The sequence below is a fragment of the Solanum pennellii genome, chromosome 7 (assembly GCF_001406875.1).
Source record: "Solanum pennellii chromosome 7, SPENNV200".
NCBI classification, from domain to species: Eukaryota; Viridiplantae; Streptophyta; class Magnoliopsida; order Solanales; family Solanaceae; genus Solanum; species Solanum pennellii.
Genome location: NC_028643.1, coordinates 71,976,821 through 71,998,218, shown reverse-complemented (window position 1 = coordinate 71,998,218; position 21,398 = coordinate 71,976,821). Strand labels below are relative to the sequence as shown.

Genomic DNA, 21,398 nt, shown 5'->3' with positions numbered 1-21,398 from the left:
GGGTGGGTGGGTTTGTGTGGGAATGGAGGTTTTCTTTTTTCTCCTTTTTGCTAATTAATTTTTAGGATTATTAATGGTTCGAGTTTTTATTTTTATTTTTTATAAAATAATCAAATATTCATTAGATTGGGTCCATGTGCCATATACTGCAATCTTATTGGTTACTTTTTTAAAATAGTGTGCGTGAATTACACACACAACATTTTAAAAGCTTATTATTATTTTGTGTTTAATAGGTACATATTCGTTAATATTAGAGTGTTTAATAGGTACTAACCTTAGTTGATGTGTTTAAGTGAATTATGAGGACAATTTTAGGGGGCCGCAGATGACTTTAGCCTTCTTTAAACAAATACTATCCAACACAAATTTAAATTAGGAATAATTAAATTTGGTATATATGTGTTTATAACTCGTAAGATAAGATAACACGTGTGTATTTCTTTATTTAGCTTTATACAAATTTAAATATTTACTTCTATTCATTCAAAGTTGGACGATATAAATAGGTAAAGTCGACTTAAAAAGTATGTAAATGTATAACTCCGTCCATCAATTTTTAATTGTCATGATTTTCTTTTTTATAATCAAATTACAATAATTTTGATTAATATTTTATGATGTATTTTTCATAATGAGGGTCAAATAGGAAGAACTAAAAGATTCCACCTCTGGTTCATATATATATAAAAAAATTAATTTATAGTGTTTTATATATGTATAAAAATTTTCTTTTTATTTTGGTTTAAAATATTAAATCAATCCGTTTAAAAAAGAATGATCTTATTTTCTTTTTTAGTTTGTTTCAAAATGAATGACCCATTTTTTTTGGGGCAACACCTTTAACTTTTCACGTGATATATTTAAAATCATAAAATTAAAAGATATTTTAATATTTGACATAATTTTAATTTAAAAATAGTGGAGTAATAAAAACAAAACCTCGGTGCATTCACAAAACTCCTATAAATAAGCCCTCTCTTCATATATTATTACATATCGATTTTTCTTCAAATTACAAACAAAAGTTAAAAGATGTGTAGTGGAAGAAGAGAGGGTGAAGAAGAAACTTCATCAACTTCATACTGCAAAGGGCCTTCGAAAGAGGGAGAATCGATAATTAGCTCTGCAATTACTTGTGCTCTCTGTAGTTCAGAGGCCTCTGTTTATTGTGAAGCTGATAATGCTTTTCTTTGCCGGAAATGTGATAGATCGGTTCACGGAGCTAATTTTTTGGCTCAGAGACATATAAGGTGCCTTCTTTGCAGCGTTTGCCGGAAAACAACGCGGCGGTTTCTGATCGGAACTTCGTCGGAGCTGATTTTGCCGACGATTGCCCGTTTGGAACAGAGAAACAGAAGCAGAAGTGCAGAGTCTGAGACGACGGACTACAGAACGACGCCGCAAGAGCTTTTTCTGTTTATTTGATATTTAATTATGTTTTAATTTTTTTTTTGTTTAATTCCATTACTGGATGATGCATTTAATTTAAATTAATGAAGTGTCTAATAATAAACAGATACAGTAGTAAAATAATAAATTGTTAGTATGTGAACTTCAAAAAAGAAAAATTAAAAAATTCTCAAAGACAAGATCGCAGTGCTTATAGGGTACTTTGGCATGTTTGGCATAGCAGAGGAGTCGAAAACACAAAATTTGACCTTTCGATGGAATATAATTTTTCGACGAAGAATGCTTCTGTTTACCGAATCTGCAGGTCATAAATGATAATTTTGAAATAGCCAATTCAAGAAGAAATCATGATTCACATGAAACGACCTTTCTTTGGCAAATAATTTTGACTCATCTGATCAACAAGAAAAATCTCAATTCAAGTAAACTATAAAAAAACAGGTCCATCACATTGAACAAAAATCACTTATGTATAGAGTTTGATAACTGTAAATAAACAGGTGTGTCTTATAATCATCAAATCATCATGCTAGAGAAAAGTACTATCCTTTCACACTCGGTTACAATACAAAATTGAGTGACTTTATGAGATAATTATCATTAGTTGAGTGACTTTCTAAAATAAAAACTATTAGTCGAGTAAGGTACGATCACGTTCTGATTTTTTCCCTCGTCTGTACTTGGTTGCTAGTTTCTACATCCAAATCCAACTCCCATCACAATTCAGTATTAACCATTCAGAGAGACCGGCTAGAAAGCACAATCTTGACAATCAGTTGCAGAACATAAAGATGTAAACAAGTTCAATGTTGAAATCCAAGTCAATAGCTTCTGAGAGATTATATCATCTCCTTGAAAGCCAAGATCCTTACACTTTGTTTGGATGGTTGTTACGCATTGTTTCATAATATATCGTACTTTATTGTTTTAATGGATATAATATTTGGATAGATTATATTGTTTTCCGTCGTTACATAATATCACACATTCATAATTTGAATTAGAAGAAAAGTAATGTACGGAGTGGAGTTATTATGGAAAGTTAAGGTAAAGATAAAATGGAACTTTTAAATAATATTAAAGACGACAAAATGAGAAGAAAAATATTAAGGTGACAGTGCACTACATCAAATTTGTCGTTACATAAAATAAATCTTTTTCGTCATCCGCTCAAACTACCTCAAACAATTTATTTTTATGAGAATTTTCACGCTCACTATTATATAATTTAACTAGTATATAAGTGCTATGAGAATTTTATCCATGCTATAATATATTTAACATATTATAGAAATTTACTTGCCTTAAATTTAAGGCTAGGTAATTTTTTTTTATATTATCGGTATATAAAATCAAAATGTAAAACAACCGAAGAAAGAAATATATAGTGTCATTTGATCCCTTCTTTGCCGTCTTTAGTGGTAGAAGTGATGATGGTCAACTATTCCATTCTTTGAAAACTACTTTTACGACTAACACACACGCTACTTCATTCATTTAACTTATCTCTTTATGTAATATAACTTAGGTAACTTATGAGAAATAATTTCTATCATTTATTTATTCATATATTTTTTTATTTTCGGTATGAAAGAATTTCTCACTTATAAATAATAATTGTTTTATATTATGTTGAGTACAAAATTATATAAAAATAATAAAAATTACTTCGTAAAAAAAAAAGTTTTATTTAGTTAAAGGCATGTGTTCTTTTTGTGTCCTCAAGATAATATATTTTCTTTCATTTTATTTTCAATTACAACTGTATTTCACCAACAACTACTATTAGGCATTTCAATAGCCAGACCAAACGTAAACAAGAGAATTACGGGCCAAAATAATATAATATAAAGAGAAGAAAACAAGAAAAATAGATATAGGAGAAAACTTTTCTTCTTATTCAATTCACTTAGTTAAATGAATTTATAACAATTATGTATTTATTTTCAATATAAATTGAATATTTCTTAATGTAGTTTGTTGTCGATCAATTATTAAAACTCATTGACAATTAAATTTGCAGTTACATTCTTCTTTTTATTTTGTCTAATTCACTTGGATTTGAAATTAATCATAGTTTAACATTTCTTCTTTGAGGTGCCTTCTTACACATTTCAAGCTCAAACTAATTAAATTAGGAAATAATTTACAATTAAAAATGATATAATTTAGGAAAACTTTTACATATAGCCATTTAAAAATAATTAATTACTCTCTATAGCTATAGTTTGATAATTACAATTTCTAGCTACATGTTATAAAGTAGAGAGGCGAGCGAGACTGGGAGAGGTGTGAGAGAGAGGAAAAAGAGTGGGAGAAAGGTGAATTGTATATGTATATTGGTTAGATAATTGTATGTTATACATATGTATTTGTATATATGGCAAGAATGATTGGGAGAGGGAGGAGAGAGGCCAGTGAGACTGGGAGAGGAAGTAGAGAGGCGAGAGAGAGGGAAGAAGGTGAATTGTGTGTATATAATTGTATATTATACATATTCATTTGTATAATGGCAAGCGAGATTGGGAGAGGGAGGAGAGAGGCGAGCGAGATTGAGAGAGGGAGGAGAGAGGCGAGCGAGATTGAGAGAGGGAGGAGAGAGGTGAGCGAGAGAAGGAAGAGAGTGGGAGAGAGGTGAATTGTATATGTATATAGATTAAATAATTGCATATTATACATGTGTATTTGTATATCCTGGCGAATTATACATATACAAATGTGACTAATTATACAAACTTAAAGTCAGCCCACGTAATTAATGTATAATGTTAGTCTCGAGTGGTAATTATAGCAAACTATAGCTATGATGAGTAATTAAATAAGATAAATTTGCTTAGCCGCGTAATTTTTCCTATAATTTACTTGACATAGTCAATAGGTAAATTCTTAATTCTATTTTTAAATACTTCTACAATAATTTTGATAAGTTTGTGTAACAACTTACTCAATTAAAAAAGTTTTCAAAAATATAATCGATAAGAACTTTCCTAAGATCTAAACATTTGTGCTATTATGTAGTGTACAATAATTTATATATGCACATTTGTGTCATGAAATATACAAAAAAATATTGTATTGATAATTGAAAAAAATAATAATTATCAAATTATAATAACTATGATGTTTTAAAGAAATTACGAATATAAAATGTATATAAAATAGATAATTACATAAACGTAAGAATTTTAGGTCGCTCATTATATTGACTGAGGAAAGAGAACTACTAGATGAATTCAACTTTACGGGGACAATGACCTGGCCTATAGTATTGCAACCACTTTCATTGAAATCACAACTTCGATACAATCCTATTTTTCTTTAATAAATTTTACAGTCGCTATTTATTAAGTTTATTTTTCAATAAATGAGTAAATGCAAATAATTTTTTTGATAAAAAGTTTATTGAGTGTTTCAACATAATCAAAGCTAATTAAATCTGATATATAGTACACCGTTGCCCTTATTATCCCTCATAAATCACATAGATGCTATACTTTTTCTTTAACTAACATTATTGCTTTAATATATCAAGTATTTTTAATAAAAATAACATTTTATGTTGGATAAATTTAATGTAGTTGCTGATTAGTAAAGTAAATCAAATAAAGTAATAAAACCAATGGTGTGCTTCTGATTTTATTTGTTATAAAGCTTGGCTAGTGAATAATTTGCTTATAAGTTTAACTAATTTTACGAGGTTTATTTTGTCATATCACAAAAACTTTAGTTTTTAACCAAAAAAAAATTCAACTAGTTTTTATATTTAAGCACCTACTAAAAATTATTTTAAAAAAAAGGCAAAAAGAATTTCATTTCACTGTTCATTAAAGGATAGACATACTTTAGTTTGAGAAATATTGAAATTCAACCAAAATTTCAATTTGCCCCAAAAATAAGAGGAAATAAAATTCAAAAAAAAGAAAAAAAAAAGAAGAGAAGAAACCAACGTATAACTAAAGTATTGTCTTATTCATGACACGTGTCCAACAGCCCACGATGGAAAACAACTCAAATCAGATAACGAGCGCGACGAGTACCAAACGTTCAACTTTCAATTAAACACACACAAAAAAAAACTATACTCAAATGTTTCATCAACACAAACATCAGTTCCATTAATTTAGATGCTTCACGAGGGCGGCAGTGACGAATTCCACCGCCGGCCGGACCCGAGCGCGGTCGATGTAGCCATCCCTCGGGTCCTAACCATCTTGTCCTATGTGCTCGAAAAGCTCGTAGCAAGGAATGATCAATTGTTACTACTAGGCCGCCAGGTTGGTCATGATAATGAACTCATGAGCAACGGGGCAGGCGGCCCACGGAGGGTACTAGGGAAGAATTTTAATGCGTTTCATGGGGTTCGAGCGCCGAATATAAGTATACCAAAGTATTTGGAGAGGTTATATAAGTATACGAACTGTAGCCCGTCTTGTTTTGTGGTGGGATATGTGTATATTGATAGATTGGGGCATAAGTATCCAGATTCTCTGTTGGTTTCTTTGAATGTGCATAGGCTGCTTGTTACTAGTGTTATGGTTGCTTCCAAAATGCTCGATGATGCGTAAGTACTTCTTTGCTCTCTCTACACATGTTCGATTAATATTACTTAAATCTGTTTGAATTTATTTAATTTAATTTGAAGTATGATAATCAAGTTAATTAATATTTAGTGTGAATTCATATATAGAATTTTTTATTTTTTACAATTTTATTGTAACTTTCAAAAGATCAAATTCATTACCTAATTTTCAATCATTAATTGCTTTTATATTCTTATTACTTTATTTTAATCATAGATTTAATGTCATTTTAAGAAGTGCTGGAATATAACATATATATTTATGCAACATCTTGTATAGTGTGTGTGTTTGGGTGTGGGTGTGTGTGTGTATTTGGGGGAGGGGAATCTGGAGTGACTAAAGGGCTTGATATCCCTTTTTAGAACTACACAAGGTTAACTTATAAGTGCAAAACTACCTATTTATTGAAATAACTTAGTAATAAAGAAATAGACTTCAAACTTTTGGTTCGGGTCGATGAAATTGTAAAATTATACGATTTATCATCTAAGCGTAAAATAATACTACCCTTGAGGCAATTGTGAGGAATAGTTATTTCACAGCAATCATCTGATTCCTCTTCTTTTGTTTCGCCTTTTCAGTATGAAAAGTGAAGAAATATAGAGTCACTTTGTACCCTGATTCTTTTTGTTGTTAACATGTATTTCAGACACTATAACAATGCATTCTATGCCCGAGTTGGAGGAGTAAGCAATGCGGAATTAAACAAGTTGGAGTTGGAGCTACTTTTCTTGTTAGATTTTGGAGTAAATATGAGTGCACGAGTTTTCGAAAGTTATTGCCAGTATTTGGAGAGGGAAATGTTGAGCAATGGACCAACCCTCAAGATTGAAAAGTCAGCTATTAATAGCAGTACTACTAGTACTGTAGATGATGCCACTGAAATTTCAGTAGAAGACATTGATCATACTTCTTCACCGTCACAATTGTTAGATTAAATTTATGAGTCAGTGACAACTATAAATTCTAATGAGATTATTCAATAAAATGTAAAAATACTTGTCTCTATGTTACTCTTTCTATATTCGTAGAGCTGATCTTGATTGTGGTTGTCATTTTGCGATGCTCACTTGCCTGAAAGAATTTGAGTTTTTGTGCATTATTAGGACAAAACTATTTGTACCATAACACAATTGAGTGATCCATGTAATTGGACATACAGGTTTACAAAGAGAGAAGAAAAAATCATACTCATGCTCAATGACAGAGCTAAAATTTATAATAAGGAGTTCAAAATCTGAAAAATTAAATATACATACTAATTGCAAGGGGTTTGATATTTCTATATATATATAAAAAATAATTTTAACCATATATACAGTAACAAAACATATATATAGTAATGTTTTGTTAGAGGGCTGGCTCCCGTGCTAATGCTTTTTATTACTATTTAATTGGTAATTTTTTTAAGTCTTTGATAAAAGTTTTTATAGTATTTGCAAATGGTAATGTTGATCATATATTATCTTTTTTTATTAATTTAAGTTCATGTTACGTTATTAGCGAATTATTTGATATGTACCTTTACCATTAATAAAATTTATGTGCAATGATAGACTTTATATATATATATATATAATCCTAATTATGGCAATTTGCATTTAATTAAATAGTCTTCAAATTGAAGATTATGAGTAAAAAAATTTTCCCCTAATAATGTGAGCACTCATATTTGTCAAAAATATTCAAAGAAAAGTGAAATTATTCAATTTATGATAGTAGTGGTTGAGCAAAATTGATCCATTTTCCCAAAAAAAAGAAAAGAAAGACAATTTATTTGTTTTCATTTATTCCAAAGGAAAATAAACAAATAAAAAGTTAAAATGAGAATATGCTAAATGCAAATATCACCTTCTCCTCGAAGGCTGCGTTTCGCTGTCCCTATTTGTCAATTTCATATTTATTTCCATCAAAAACTTGGACTACAAAGTCACGGTGGAGACCGCCGGAAAAGCTGAAAGCTCGATTCATCGGTCACCGGAAACTCAACTGACGACGACAACTAGGAGGAGGTGGAGGAGCCAAATTTGCTGAATTTGTTATATAATTACCACAAGTAACATGGGTGATTCCTCCAAGGACGATTTCCTTCAGCTCATCAAGCGATTCGGCGCTTTTTTGACCGTGAAGATTTCTAATATCTTCCACACACTGGTTATTTCTCTTTCTCTTTCCCTATCTCCAGTTTAAATATCTCTTAATTGTGAATTAAGCACTGAACAATTTTAATTGATAAATCATGTTTACTGGAAAAAAATGAGTTGAAGTTTGAGTTGTAATAAGAGATTGAAATTCGTGCTGGGAATTCCTAAATTAGCTCACATGATTACAAGCAAGGGCTTTGCTAAGCACAATTTCTTGTAAGGGGAACTATAAGTTGACGCTAGATGTTATAATTGAAATTAGCTCCTTTTGCTAATTATACTGGGATATACAACTTGTTACTAGATGCATACTGTACTTAGGCAGCTTTAATCATGTTAAAATAAGAATAAGATCTATTGATGTTGTTTTCAATTTTAGGAGAAACATTTCCACTAGATAAAAAGTAAGGTTCGAATACTTGGAATTCAGTTACTTATCTTAATGTTCTATAAACTTGAAAATTCTCTCTGGAATGTGCTAGCTAGGTCACTGAATATATTTTAGAATAGTAGCATTTATGACCGGTATCATGAATGTCTGGCTTATTATATGAGTTGAGAGACACGGAGATTATCAAGGGTTTAATTATGTAATGATGTAGAGATGATTCTGATCAAATATCTATAACAATCATAGCTCAAATGTCATAATATTGATATTAACAGTTATATATTGCAATCAATCTCATGTCTCTTCAAAATTATGGTGTTTGCGGATAGAGTTTTGTTGAAATCTTGGTTAAACTTAGTCCTCAAGTTTCTGCCAAGTTGTTATTTCTGGTTGTAGTTCTAATAAAACTTCTCACAACTTTTTCATGTTGAAGATAAAATGCATTTCATTATTTGATAGGCATTTGATTTTCTTTAGTCTGTGCTTCTTCTCTGCCACTATTGGTCTCTCTATTGTCTTTCATCCTCCAGTTCTTGTTCTCTTGTTTGCTTTGTCCTCACATAACTGTTTCTTGGTCATCTTCACATGTTCACATGTTTAAGCGGTCCTTTCAAATGCCAAATCTGTTCTCTTTTTGTCCTCACTACAGCCTACACATAACCTCTCCTCTACTCTAATCCAGGTAAGTTTATTAGGCTATCACAGTGACCCCTATGCTGATTTGGAAGTGTAGACTGAGATTCTTGTAGCTAGTGTAAGCAGTTTAAGCTGCCGAGAAATGGTTGTAAGAGAAGCTGAGGGTGGAGGAGAAAAGAAGTGAGGGAAGAAGTTTGGAAACACAGGTTTCAAACCATGTGCCGGAATTTCTCAGTTGTAAAATTAGAAGTTGAGAAACACGGGCTTATCTCATAACATTGCTGGTTTAGAGTTGAGTCTCACAGGTTAAGAGATTGGGTGAAGTTACGATTTCCAACTATTTCTTGACTATGATATTGATACTTAATATAGCTTTGTTTGTCAATAGCAAATTGCAATAGAATTTTGTAGTTACCGTTATCTATTAATTACCATATCCCGAAGCCTGAAGGTCACCCACAGGATGATGTTTCTCAAGGAGAAATGTCTAGTTTGCTTGGTTAATTTTGACTTTCCATTTTCAATTAAAGTACACAACTTCAGTCGATTGTTTGAGATTTGGTTTAGGCCAATTTGGACGGCTCCCTGTTTACTTTTCCTGATTTTTTTTCTAAACCGTCCCAATGTCCCTTTTTTCTGGGTTGTGCTTTCCTGTCAAGTGAACTCTTTTGCAATTTTCAGATTAAACATCATCAGAAATGAATGAAAAATGATAGATATTGAAGGAAAAAAACTAATCAAGTCTCCAATCAACTAGTATGAAGAGTTAACCTCTAATCAGATAGAACATAACACTGTAATAACTACCTTGGTCTAGGATTGCTCGAAAGATACACTTCTAAAAGTGTGGCTCTGCAAATCATCCATACATCTAGCAGCATTTGGGAGCAGTGCATGTAATATAGGATGCTATAAAGCAACACTTTTAAAGTTTGAGTGGTCAAATCATTCAAACCACTTGCAGAGTTGGGGAAAGCAGTGTCTGTTAACTTAGCAATTTGTGTTCTCCACAATCCAATAAACTGTTTTGTCCGGAACCTTACAAATAAAGACCTTTTCTGATATAAGTTGTGGTATAACCTTCAATTTGCTTCATCCCAGGAGGATCTATCAAAATGTTCTGCTTTTTTTATATAATATGATGGTAACAGCTATCTGCTGAATGCAGGATTCAAGATCTGTGGGGGCCATAGCAGGTCTTGCAGTTGCTATAGTTTTTACCTGGAGAGTGTGGAGATCACCTAGTGGACCACAAAGGAGAATTCCTAAGCGACAAGGTGCGACGCCTAGTAGTTCTGGTGTAAGCACTCATTCAAGTGCAAATGTGGAAACTTCAGGAGTTATCTCTTCTTCGGAGGATTCAAATGCTCAAAATGTTATTGATGAGTTCTTTCAGCCAGTAAAGGTAGATAGCAATCCTTCTCCACTATGAGCAGAATAAACGAAATGTTATCAGTGTATAATTAACATTTTCTTGTGATTTTTGCAGCCAACACTTGCACAGGTAGTTAGGCAAAGGCTGAGTGAAGGGAGGAAGGTATATTTTGTCACTTTGTCTACTGTGAAGTATTAAGTAATTGGATTTTGGAGGCCTTGTATGGCATGTCTTCTTTTGTATCTAAGAGAAATGTACTCAACAGTTATCTAGTGTCGCTAGTATTAGCATTAATGATTGTGGGGAATTAGATAATGGTGGAATCAGTGTATTCATATATGAGAAATATATACTATTGGTTACCGTACATCTAGGGGAATTCAGATAAAAAAATACAAGTCCTGACCATACACTAATAGGAGATACAAACTAGATAGTGACCGACAACAACTAGAATACACTAATACTTCCCTTGCAAACTTAAGGTGGCTCTGAAGGAACTAAAACCTAGCCGAAGGTAAAGGCTTGGTGAGGACATCCGTCAGTTGATCTTTGGTAGAAATGAAGCAGAGTTGAAGATCCTTTATAGCAACCTTATCTTGAAGAAAATAATAATCTATTTCCACATGTTTTCTCCGAACATGAAAAATCAGATTATGAGATAAATAAGTTGCACCAATATTATCACACTAGAGAGTTGGGGCATTAGGAGGATGAACTCCGAGTTCAAATAGAAGAGATTGAATGTAAGTCAAATTTCGTTGCCGCATCCGCCAATGCCTTATATTTTGACTCTGTCGAGGAACAAACTACAGTCCTCTGCTTTTTGAAGGTCCAAGAAATGAAATTGTCACCTAAGAAAATTGCAAAATCACATGTGGACTGACGATCATCTATGCTGCCAGCCTAGTACGCATCGGTGAAGGCCTGTCGGTGAAGATACACAGAAACAAAGATGATGAACGATCATGTCTTGGTGTGCTGGAAATATATCAATAGGTGTTTCACGTCACACTAATGATTTATAGTTGAAGAATGCATGACCCGGCATACTTGTTAACCGAAAATGCGATGTACAGCCTCGTCAAAGTGAAAATACTGAAGGGCGCCAATAATATGCTTGTATAGAGTAGGATCATGGAAAGTTGGATCCTTTTGGGTATAGTTAACACTAGTCACCATTGGAGTGAGAAGAGGTTTGCCACTGCACATGCCTTCTTTGTCCAAAAGATTGTGCACATACTGGGTTTAATAGAGCTCCAGTCTGGAAGACGATCATTTCACTTGAATGCTGCGGAAGAAAATTAGATCACCCATATTCTAATAGAGAAGGTGCTGCCCAGTTGAGCAATAGAGGTAGCGATGAACTTGTCATTGTTCCTGTCAAAATAATATCGTCAATATATAGAAAAACATAAGCAATAATACCACATGAGTTGCAGACGAATAGGGAAACATCCGTTTTAGAAGGAGGCAATCCGAGACGACGACAACAACAACAAAAAACCCAGTGTAATCCCACATGTGGGGTTTGGAGAGGGTAGATTGTACACAGATCTTACCCTAACCTTGAGAGGCACCAAGTTTTGTAGAAGCTTAGTAAAGTGAGCTCTCGGAGTTTCAAGGTTCTACTGTTCGAGGTCGATCATATAGCAAGTTCTAATATGTCCCAAATTTCCTTAGACGTGTTGAGACCGGTCATAATAGGTAGAGTCTCCTCTGATAGTGACGAGATCAACACTCATATTTAGCTGATCTTGTTGAACCCATTGCACTTAGAGAGGGTTGGGTTGAACTTCAATGGATCCTGTGGGTTGGATCAACAAACATGCATGGTCTTGCACTTGTGATAAATTCAAAAAGATTTTGGCCTTTGAGGTATTGTAGTAGTTGAGTTCTCCATAAGAGAAAGTTGCTCGACGTGAGCTTAAGAGAGATGAAGTGCTGTGTGTGAGAAAGCAGATTGGAAGACGACAAAGAAGATGGCATCACTGACGTGGAGGTTTCCCAGAGTACCATATTAACGTTTATGATAGCGAGGAATTAAATAATGATGAAAACACTCAAATCTCATTGTATTCATGTATGAGATATATACTCAGTTGGTTGCGATACATCTAAAGGAACTATGATTACAAAATACGAGTCCGAACCATACACGAATAGGAGATACAACTAGATACTCAACTAGAACTAGGATACACTAATAACTAGCTCTTTCAACTAGTGTATAGTTGAGAAATACATTAATGTGCTGGAGATCTAGGTTTTGCTTGCTTATGATGGATGGATGATGATAGATCTCATTTCATGAACATTCTTGATATTGATTAAAGGGAGATTCAGGATTGAGGAGGACATCCATTGGTTATAGCGGAAAAAGGTGGGGTTGTGGAGGGGTGAGCGCTAAGGGACTAGAAATATCAGACTCCCCTTGGGTGTGGCCTGTAGAGGAACATTTTGAAGCGGTAGTAAGGTTGTAGTGGTGACATCACTTTCAAGGTCAATGAAGGGAAGAAGGTTACTTTGATATGTGATGCTGGGAAAATGCATTTAGACTCATGTTTTCAAGCATCTATATTATTTTGTCTAATGAGGATGACATTGAACTGCTGAATCAATAAAATTTTCGCATGAGAACCAGGATTTTTTGAAGTTGGGGGAAGGGTGGGAAGTGATAGGTTGTTTTCGGTTTAAGTCACATCATGATAAGCTTTTGATCCGGGAGGAATTGGTCTCACCACATCTATCCATTTGGATCCCTAGGGCGTGCGTTGAGAAAGGTATGTTTCTTCATTTGTTTGCGAGTAAGGAGAGTGATCCTGACAGCTAAAAACTTGTGAAAGCGGAGGATGATTACAGTATCGGTTGGTGTTCATTTGTAAGAATTGGTTACCACCTCCTTCTGCATTATCAAGTAGTCTCTCTCTTGTGGTGGGGAATCTTGAGATGGTTGAGTTATAATGAAATATGAAGAATACACTGTTCATCTGAGTATTTAAAAGACCAAAGTAGAGGATATACAAGATCACAAATGTAGATTGCTGGCTACTAAATATAGATTGAGATGAAAGCTTTAAGTCCCTTTGAAGATCCACTTCTTTCTAGTGATATGCGGGTTTGCATAATGAAAAGTAAATAAATAAACAAAATGAGAGTTTCCATTTTTGAAGCTCTCTTCCTGTTTCAGAAGGAATTTTAGGCTTTACATCTTTAATTGATATGCCTTGAGGAAATATTCTTTTTATGAACTATTTGTTCAGTTGCTAATTACTTGTTCGATTCCACTTAGTGTGTGACGTGCTTTCCTAGATAGATAGCAGAATTTGCATCAAGTATTCAGCATTCCTTAATATGCTTTCTATTATTTAAGAAATTCCTTGGGTCTTATATGAGCATCTCTAACGTTTGTTGATCTGAACATGCAAGTTTATCCCTAGCTTTAGCATGTACAATTTGCGTTGTGACCTGTTCTGTGTCATTTTTATGCTGTTATAGGAACACAGGTAAGAGTCTTTATATGATTAGTGAATATACGGTTTGTTTCATCTGGAAGTATCTGGTCAGATAATGGTGGTCTGTACCTCAATATGAAGATAGCCATATACTATTTGGCCTAAATTTTGGATAGAGGATCAATGTAGGACGTCTCTTTAGGCTTAAGTAGATAAAAATCTTTCTTAATGATCTGTTTGGTAATGGTGGATTGTTTGTGGCTTTCTGGTAATGGTAGCACAACATGATTTGGCTATGGTTTTAATTACAGGTGACATGTAGGTTGCTTGGAGTGATCCTTGAGGAAACTAGCCCAGAGGAACTTCAGGTAATTATTTTCTCAGGCTTTTATTGTGGACCGGTGTGACATTGTTTATACTTTGTCTTGACAGCAACAAGCAACCGTGCGATCCTCCGTACTCGAAGTATTGCTTGAGATCACCAAATTTTGTGACCTTTATCTCATGGAAAGAGTCCTTGATGATGAAAGTGAAGTCAGTCCTCATTCATTTATTTATGTTTTCTATTTGTTGATTTGTGATTTTTACTGATGCGAATCCTTGTTATATCCTGGTTTAGAAAGACTAGTGTTGGGCGTTGCCTTATAGAATTCGTTTGATGCCTTCCTTTTTTTTGTTTTTTGTAGAAATAGGAAATTTACCTCTTTTTGTGGGCATGATTCGTTAGCTTTCTGCACCCAATCAATTAGCTCTCTAAACTTGTCATAAATTGAAAAATCTAAAGAGATGCAATCAGTATCTTTCAGTAAGGAAAAAAGGACTACGATTCAACTATAGTCTAGATCAGCCTGAGAATCAACTTCTTGTGCCTTTGTAGTGGCAAAAACTTCACTTGTTAATCTTTGTTCTTCATAGATTTCTTTCCTAGAGCTCAAACTTGAGAGCAATTAATTCTTGCCGTACCATGAAGCACCATGCAAAATGGGAGCAAGAGCCAATTAACTATGAGATACATTGTATTTGGCTTTCTTTTGAGATTTCTCATTTGCAAATTCCTTATCACAGTTCGGAACCTGGACCAATTTCTTAAGAACGAGACTTAGAGAATCGTAAAAGGAGAAGAACCGGAACTCATATTCCAATTTGGGGTTTCTTTTCTTTTTTTCCCAATCAATAGGTACAGTAAGTTGTGGCTTTCAATATTTGGTTTGTGTAACTTACTTTTTTCCCCAAATTGGAATTTCAAGATTTGTTTTCTTCTTTTAGGCTTTCCCCAGGCAAAAACATTAATCTTTAACATTCATCTTGGGTTGTATATCTATTATGCTTGCTAGCTACCTTGTCATTTCTTAGTATCCACATTTTCATAACCATGTGGGCCTTACTTTAGGATGTGCATATGCTGTGTATGATGAAGTTGCATGTGTATATTAACACTTACATTGTTCATTTTCTATGCATATTCATCACATGAACTAATATGTGCAGAAAAAGGTCCTCCTAGCTTTAGAGAATGCTGGAGTCTTTACATCTGGAGGTCTGGTCAAAGACAAGGTAGTAGCTAAACAGCTTTTTACCATCTGTAAGAAGTGAATGTCAATAATACAGTCTTAACTGCTTGGTTTCTCTTCTAGGAAAACATCGAATTGTTTCTTTTCCTGGTTTTGAGAATGTTGGGATGGTACTTTTTGTCCAGTTTCATGCATTATATGTTGCTGATAAGACTGCATATGCAGGTTCTCTTTTGCAGCACTGAGATTGGACGTACATCCTTTGTTCGACAACTAGAACCTGATTGGCACATAGATACAAATCCAGAAATCACATTTCAGCTAGCGGTACTCATCATTTCCTTTGACTAAGAATATGATCAATGAGCTCATCATCATTTTAATTGTTCTTTTCATTCAATAAAAGTAATTTATAGGCTGAAAATGTGAATACTTCAGATAAAGGCAACCATTGATCTGTTATGTGTTTCTTCTTCTCTCTTTTTGTAATGGAATCATTCTACTGCTGCTCTAATTAGGTTTCACAATGTCATTCTTGTATTCTACTATTGCTCAAATTAATCTTTAGAACTTCCTTATCCTTCCACTCCTGTTAGAAACTCCATTTGCTATCAATTTGGGTTCTCAATTCATAAGTATAATTGCAGAGGTATCTATTAGCTATAATTTGTGTTCCATGCTGGTTGCAAATAAAATATGTATAAGATTTTGAGGACCTCTAATTTGTATTAACAAATAATTATTGAGTATTGGAATGAAATAGTTCAACTAGAATGGTATGATATAGGGGATTTATATTGCTGATCCTAGCTAGTTTGAGATTAAGCAAGTTAAGTCAATACAGAGATAAGTGTAAGATTTAGATAACTTATTTATTTATTTTAAATGGGGGAAGGGGAAATGGGGGAGGGGATAACAACTTTGGGTAATTGAACCCCCCTCATCAACAAGGTGAGAGTTCAGGTAACTAACCAAGCTACTAAGATTCCCCAGATTTAGAGAACTTATAGTTTGCCTTAGAATTCTTTTCTTTTTTTAATTTTAAAAAAATGATTCTGCTAGGCGGGGTACCTAGGGATGGTTTTTTATTAATAAATAAAAACAGCAACCTGAAAGAGAAGAGTACAAAGCAAGGGGGGCTAGACCTTACCTTACTAATCCTAATTTGTCTTAGAAGATAATGATCGAGTATTGGGATGAAATGGTCCCGGATAGAATGGCGTGTATGTAGGATTAATATAGTTGATGCTAGCTAGTTTGAGATTAGAGCAGTAGTTGTGGTTCATTGTAAATGAAGAAAGCATAATGAAACAACGGTTGGGACTAGACGGGAGGGATAGTTAAGTGGCTTTCACATCTAAGTATCTTCTTTTTTCACGACTGCATGGCTGCCCAACACGTGGATGCAAAATTAGACAGAAATGTTAGATGGGTCACTCAATATTAAATATTTAAAGACTCAATGTTACATGTTCTTCCCAAACTTCTCATGCTCATAATGGCTCTTATTTACATAAATAAAATATTTGATTTTGAGTTTGCATGTATTAAACATGCATTTTTCGCGAATATTCACATTAGTTGTACATATTTCTAAAATAAAACTGGTGTTCCTTGAGCAGAAGCAATTTGTTAATCATTTCTAGTACATCAGTAGGGGCAGAGAAAGGTACTAAGGTTGAGAAAACATACAAGGTCTTTTTCATTTTTAATGCTCAAACTATTCTGTGACAATGTGAATGCCTCATATGTGGAAGAAGTTACTTGTTCCTTGCTCCGTTACACAGTGTGTTTGCAAATATACATTTGCTTACTGTAAATATTGATCTTTAGGCTCATTCTTTTATGGGCAACTTTTAATAGGATGATTCATTCTAATAACCAAATGTGTCGTCTGTTTTATTGTATCTAATAATGTATAATTCTTTACTGGTTGCAGAGATTCATCAAATATCAGTTACATGTTTCGCCTACAAAGCCAGAAAGAACAGCAATCAATGTCTTCAACTCAACCACATTGGAGCAGTTCTTTGGAAATGTTTAGATGATACCAACAAGAGCTCTAGCAGATTTCGTTTATTTTAGGTGTTTTCGTCTTCTTTTTTCTTTTTTTCTCTCCTTTTTGTTGTTGTTCCCTCTTTCTTCCGCACTCTACTCTACTCAGCATGTGAGAGTCTTCACATGTTTTGACTCATTTTTTATGGCTTTTCTTGGTATCTGCTGCTTAATAGTGTGAGATTAAGGGGCACTAATAGGAGAGCACTGGTATTGTGGAAACAAATCCATCTATGTTGCTGTGTATCGATATCACCCCTCTTTACAAACATAGATGTGAGTACACTGTAATTTACTGCTACCTTGCATTTGTTTTATCTTCCTCTACAAAATCCTGAACTCAGGCCTGCAACTGTGTTGCGCTCGAGCTCTGTACTTGGTTTTACCGTCCTCTTCAATCAAAGGAAGAAACAGGAAGAAAATAGTGCAAGTGAGGATCTGTCTGTGTAAACTTTTAGCTAAACGTAGCTCCACTCCTGCAACTTCAGTATTTTTATTTAAATTCTCAGTTTTAAATAATGATTCCATTAGATATTTTAGTTCCACTCGTTTTAAGGTATGAGTTCTGGTTTCATTTTGTCCTCCTATATGTATAAAAATATATGATGCATATTATCCTTAATGTATTCCGAAAATTGATTAGTTTAATCTTAATCTATATAAGTTTTAAAAAAAAACAATTTGTTATTATTGCGTCAAAACAAACGGAGGTGAGCACTGCACGTAAGTCAAACTACAAAATCAAGATACCTTCTTGTGTCGTTCAATTCTATTACTAAATTTACATCAAAATTCTTGATCCCAGGAAAGAAGATGCCAAGAACCATGTTCTTGTAATAAAAAGAAAACTAACTTGCAGGTAAAGAGTACATGTGTTGAGCTGCCAAAGAAGTAATAACCCTTAAAGAAGCTAGAGCAAGACCTAATTGAAAATGAAACGAATTGTTGATTGTGTCATACGGACCCTTATGCCCACGTCCCCCGTAGGAATATGTGGATCTAAAAGATCTTTCGCACTGTATTTTCGCACTGTATTCAATTTCAAAATTGGTTCTACACATGTGACCAGTAACAAGAAAAATAAATGTAACAGCTAAATTATGATGGACATAGGAATCTTTATGAAATCTTATTAAGAGGCTGAATCAACTTAAAATAGCCACTAGCAACCAAAACGTTGATATCATTTTAAAACGGTAAACCAAAAACTTATCTTCATTTCAGAATTTAGAGTTCCACACATCTCTAAACTGAGTTCTTCAAGTGTTTGCTGAGTTCTACTGAATCAATGATCAGCTGCAATCTCATTCCGCTCCCATCAAAAACCAACCTTGAACCTCCTCGAGACACCCAAGATCGTCCCTCTTCCGGTGCAAATCATCATGCACATAATCTCAGTTTCTCCCGTCACATTAAAGAACCATCAAAATACCCAAAACACAACAATTTGCCCAACTTATTATCAGTTCATACAAAGAACCCACATGCCATTTACAAAGATATTCAAAGATTCGCTCACCAAAACAAGCTTAAAGAAGCACTTACCATACTGGATTACTTGGACCATCGTGGTATTCCTGTAAACCCCACTACATTTGCTTCACTTATTGCTGCTTGTGTTCGTTTGAAATCTTTAACTTCTGCGAAAATTGTGCATACCCATGTAATAATTAATGGGCTTGAGAATAATGAGTTTTTACAGACTAAGGTTGTTAATATGTATGCTGCTTGTGGGTCGATTGAAGATGCGAAGAATGTGTTTGATAAAATGCCTGTGAGAAGTGTGTACCCGTGGAATGCCTTGCTTAGGGGAAATGTGGTATTGGGTGGGAGTAAGTATGGTGAGGTTTTGGGTACGTTTTCGGATATGAGGGGTTTGGGGGTGGAACTGAATGTGTATAGTTTCTCTTGTTTGATTAAGAGTTTTGCGGGTGCTAGTGCGCTTTTTCAAGGTTTGAAGACACATGGGCTTTTGATCAAGAATGGATTTTTAGGAAGTGATATTGTTAGGACTAGTTTGATTGACATGTATTTCAAGTGTGGTAAGGTTAGACTTGCGCATCGCGTGTTTGAGGAAGTTGAGGAGAGGGATGTAGTTATGTGGGGTGCGATTATAGCTGGTTTTGCTCATAATAAGCTGCAAAGGGAGGCACTGGAGTATACTAGATTGATGATAAGGGAGGGACTAGAGGTGAATTCTGTTATCCTAACTACTATCCTTCCGGTTATTGGAGAAGCACGAGCAAGCAAACTTGGCAAGGAGGTACATGCTTATGTGATCAAGACAAAGGAATATTCGAAGCAGTTGTTCATTCAGTCAGGCTTAGTTGATATGTATTCCAAGTGTGGTGATATTATAGCAGGAAGAAAGGTGTTCTATAGGTCAAAAGAGAGGAATGCGATATCTTGGACTGCTCTCATTTCGGGTTACATTTTAAATGGGAGACTTGAACAGGCCTTGAGATCAATTTTGTGGATGCAGCAAGAAGGTTTTAAACCTGATCTTGTAACTGTTGCCACCGTTCTCCCTGTTTGTGGGAAACTGAAAGAATTAAAGTATGGGAAAGAGATTCATGCTTACGCAGTGAAAAATGGTTTTTTGCCAAATGCATCTGTAAGTACGTGTCTAATGATGATGTACTCAAAGTGTGGTTTGCTTCAATATTCATCTAGAGTTTTTGATAGTATGGCGAAGAGAAATGTTATATCATGGACAGCCATGATGGATTCATATATTGACTCTGGGTGTCTTGAGGAAGCACTTGGTGTTTTCCGATCAATGCAGTTGTCAAAGCACCGAGCAGATTCTGTTGCTGTGGGAAGGATTTTAGGTGTTTGTGGAAAATTAAGACTTTTGAAACTCGGGAAAGAAATACATGGTCAGATTCTGAAGAAAGATATAGCATCTGTACCTTTTGTTTCTGCAGAACTTGTGAAGATGTATGGGAGTTGTGGTGCAATTGATAAATCTAGGTTGTCCTTTGATTTAATACCTATAAAAGGATCTATGACATGGACTGCTATTATAGAGGCTTATGGCTTAAGTGGCCAATACGGAGCAGCAATAAACGAGTTTAAGCAGATGATATCGAAGGGCTTTAACCCAAACCATTTTACTTTTAAAGTTGTTTTTTATATTTGTGAGAAAGCTGGATTTGCTGACGAGGGCTGTCAATTCTTCACCATGATGACACGAAAATATAAGATAAAGGCGTCCGAAGACCATTATACTAGCATCATTAACCTTCTACATCATGTTGGTCGCTATGAAGAGGCTGAAAAGTTTGTGCTTCTCAAGCAATCCTCGACATGAGGTAGAGGAGAAAGATTAGCTGTATTGCATGTTGGTTGCACATGGTTATACATTCAGACCCAAACCAGTGTCTTGCAGTAGAGTTTGCTACTGTCTTTCTATTGACATAGGTGGGAAGGAACAATAATTCCTCAAGCTGAAAATGTTACACATAATTACGAACATGAGGAAGGACCTTCGACATGACATGTTGTGTTTGGGAAAAATATCAGTGCAACACTGTATACGTATCTGGTGGAAGATGTTAAATACAGGTTCACATGGTGCCTGTTTACCCTTCCATAGCACCATTCTGGCAATTCTTGCTTTGTTAGCTTTGTTGTATAGAACTCTGTATAGGCTCCAATATATTATGATAGATCAACAGGTTCCCACAATGGGGAAGCTGAATGAAGCTTTTACTTTGCAGAAAATTGCTATAAAAGATTCTTGGAGTTGCTATTCTATCTATGGGTTCCTGGAGTCCCCACCCCCCACCCCCAAATTGCCCTCTGGGTTTACTTGCTGTTTTTGCTAATGCTTATA

At 34.4% G+C, this 21,398-nt stretch overlaps 4 protein-coding genes across 5 annotated transcripts; all 4 read left to right on the top strand.

Annotated features, from left to right (window-relative positions):
* Window positions 1-1,003: 1,003 nt before the first annotated feature.
* On the top strand, window positions 1,004-1,690 carry LOC107025593 (B-box domain protein 30). Its single transcript, XM_015226367.2, has one exon. The coding sequence runs from the start codon at window positions 1,036-1,038 to the stop codon at window positions 1,426-1,428; it is 393 nt and encodes a 130-aa protein (XP_015081853.1). The 5' UTR covers window positions 1,004-1,035; the 3' UTR covers window positions 1,429-1,690.
* Window positions 1,691-5,465: 3,775 nt separating this feature from the next.
* On the top strand, window positions 5,466-7,048 carry LOC107024013 (cyclin-U1-1). The gene is made up of 2 exons (XM_015224886.2): window positions 5,466-5,974; window positions 6,643-7,048. The coding sequence occupies exons 1-2, from the start codon at window positions 5,538-5,540 to the stop codon at window positions 6,929-6,931; spliced, it is 726 nt and encodes a 241-aa protein (XP_015080372.1). The 5' UTR covers window positions 5,466-5,537; the 3' UTR covers window positions 6,932-7,048.
* A 765-nt stretch (window positions 7,049-7,813) lies between these two features.
* LOC107026447 (peroxisome biogenesis protein 22) lies at window positions 7,814-18,105 on the top strand. Of its 2 annotated transcripts, XM_015227413.2 has the most exons (8): window positions 7,815-8,147; window positions 10,333-10,569; window positions 10,654-10,701; window positions 14,306-14,362; window positions 14,427-14,528; window positions 15,483-15,548; window positions 15,731-15,832; window positions 17,445-18,105. In XM_015227413.2, the coding sequence occupies exons 1-8, from the start codon at window positions 8,055-8,057 to the stop codon at window positions 17,547-17,549; spliced, it is 810 nt and encodes a 269-aa protein (XP_015082899.1). In that variant the 5' UTR covers window positions 7,815-8,054; the 3' UTR covers window positions 17,550-18,105. The 2 variants fall into 2 exon arrangements, with proteins under 2 accessions (XP_027774405.1, XP_015082899.1); XM_027918604.1 differs by lacking the exon at window positions 14,427-14,528 and having other exon boundaries at window positions 7,814-8,147.
* A 587-nt stretch (window positions 18,106-18,692) lies between these two features.
* Window positions 18,693-21,317, top strand: LOC107024071 (pentatricopeptide repeat-containing protein At1g71460, chloroplastic). The gene has a single exon (XM_015224959.2). It carries the CDS (start codon window positions 18,849-18,851, stop codon window positions 20,871-20,873), a length of 2,025 nt encoding a protein of 674 aa, XP_015080445.1. The 5' UTR covers window positions 18,693-18,848; the 3' UTR covers window positions 20,874-21,317.
* Window positions 21,318-21,398: the final 81 nt, after the last annotated feature.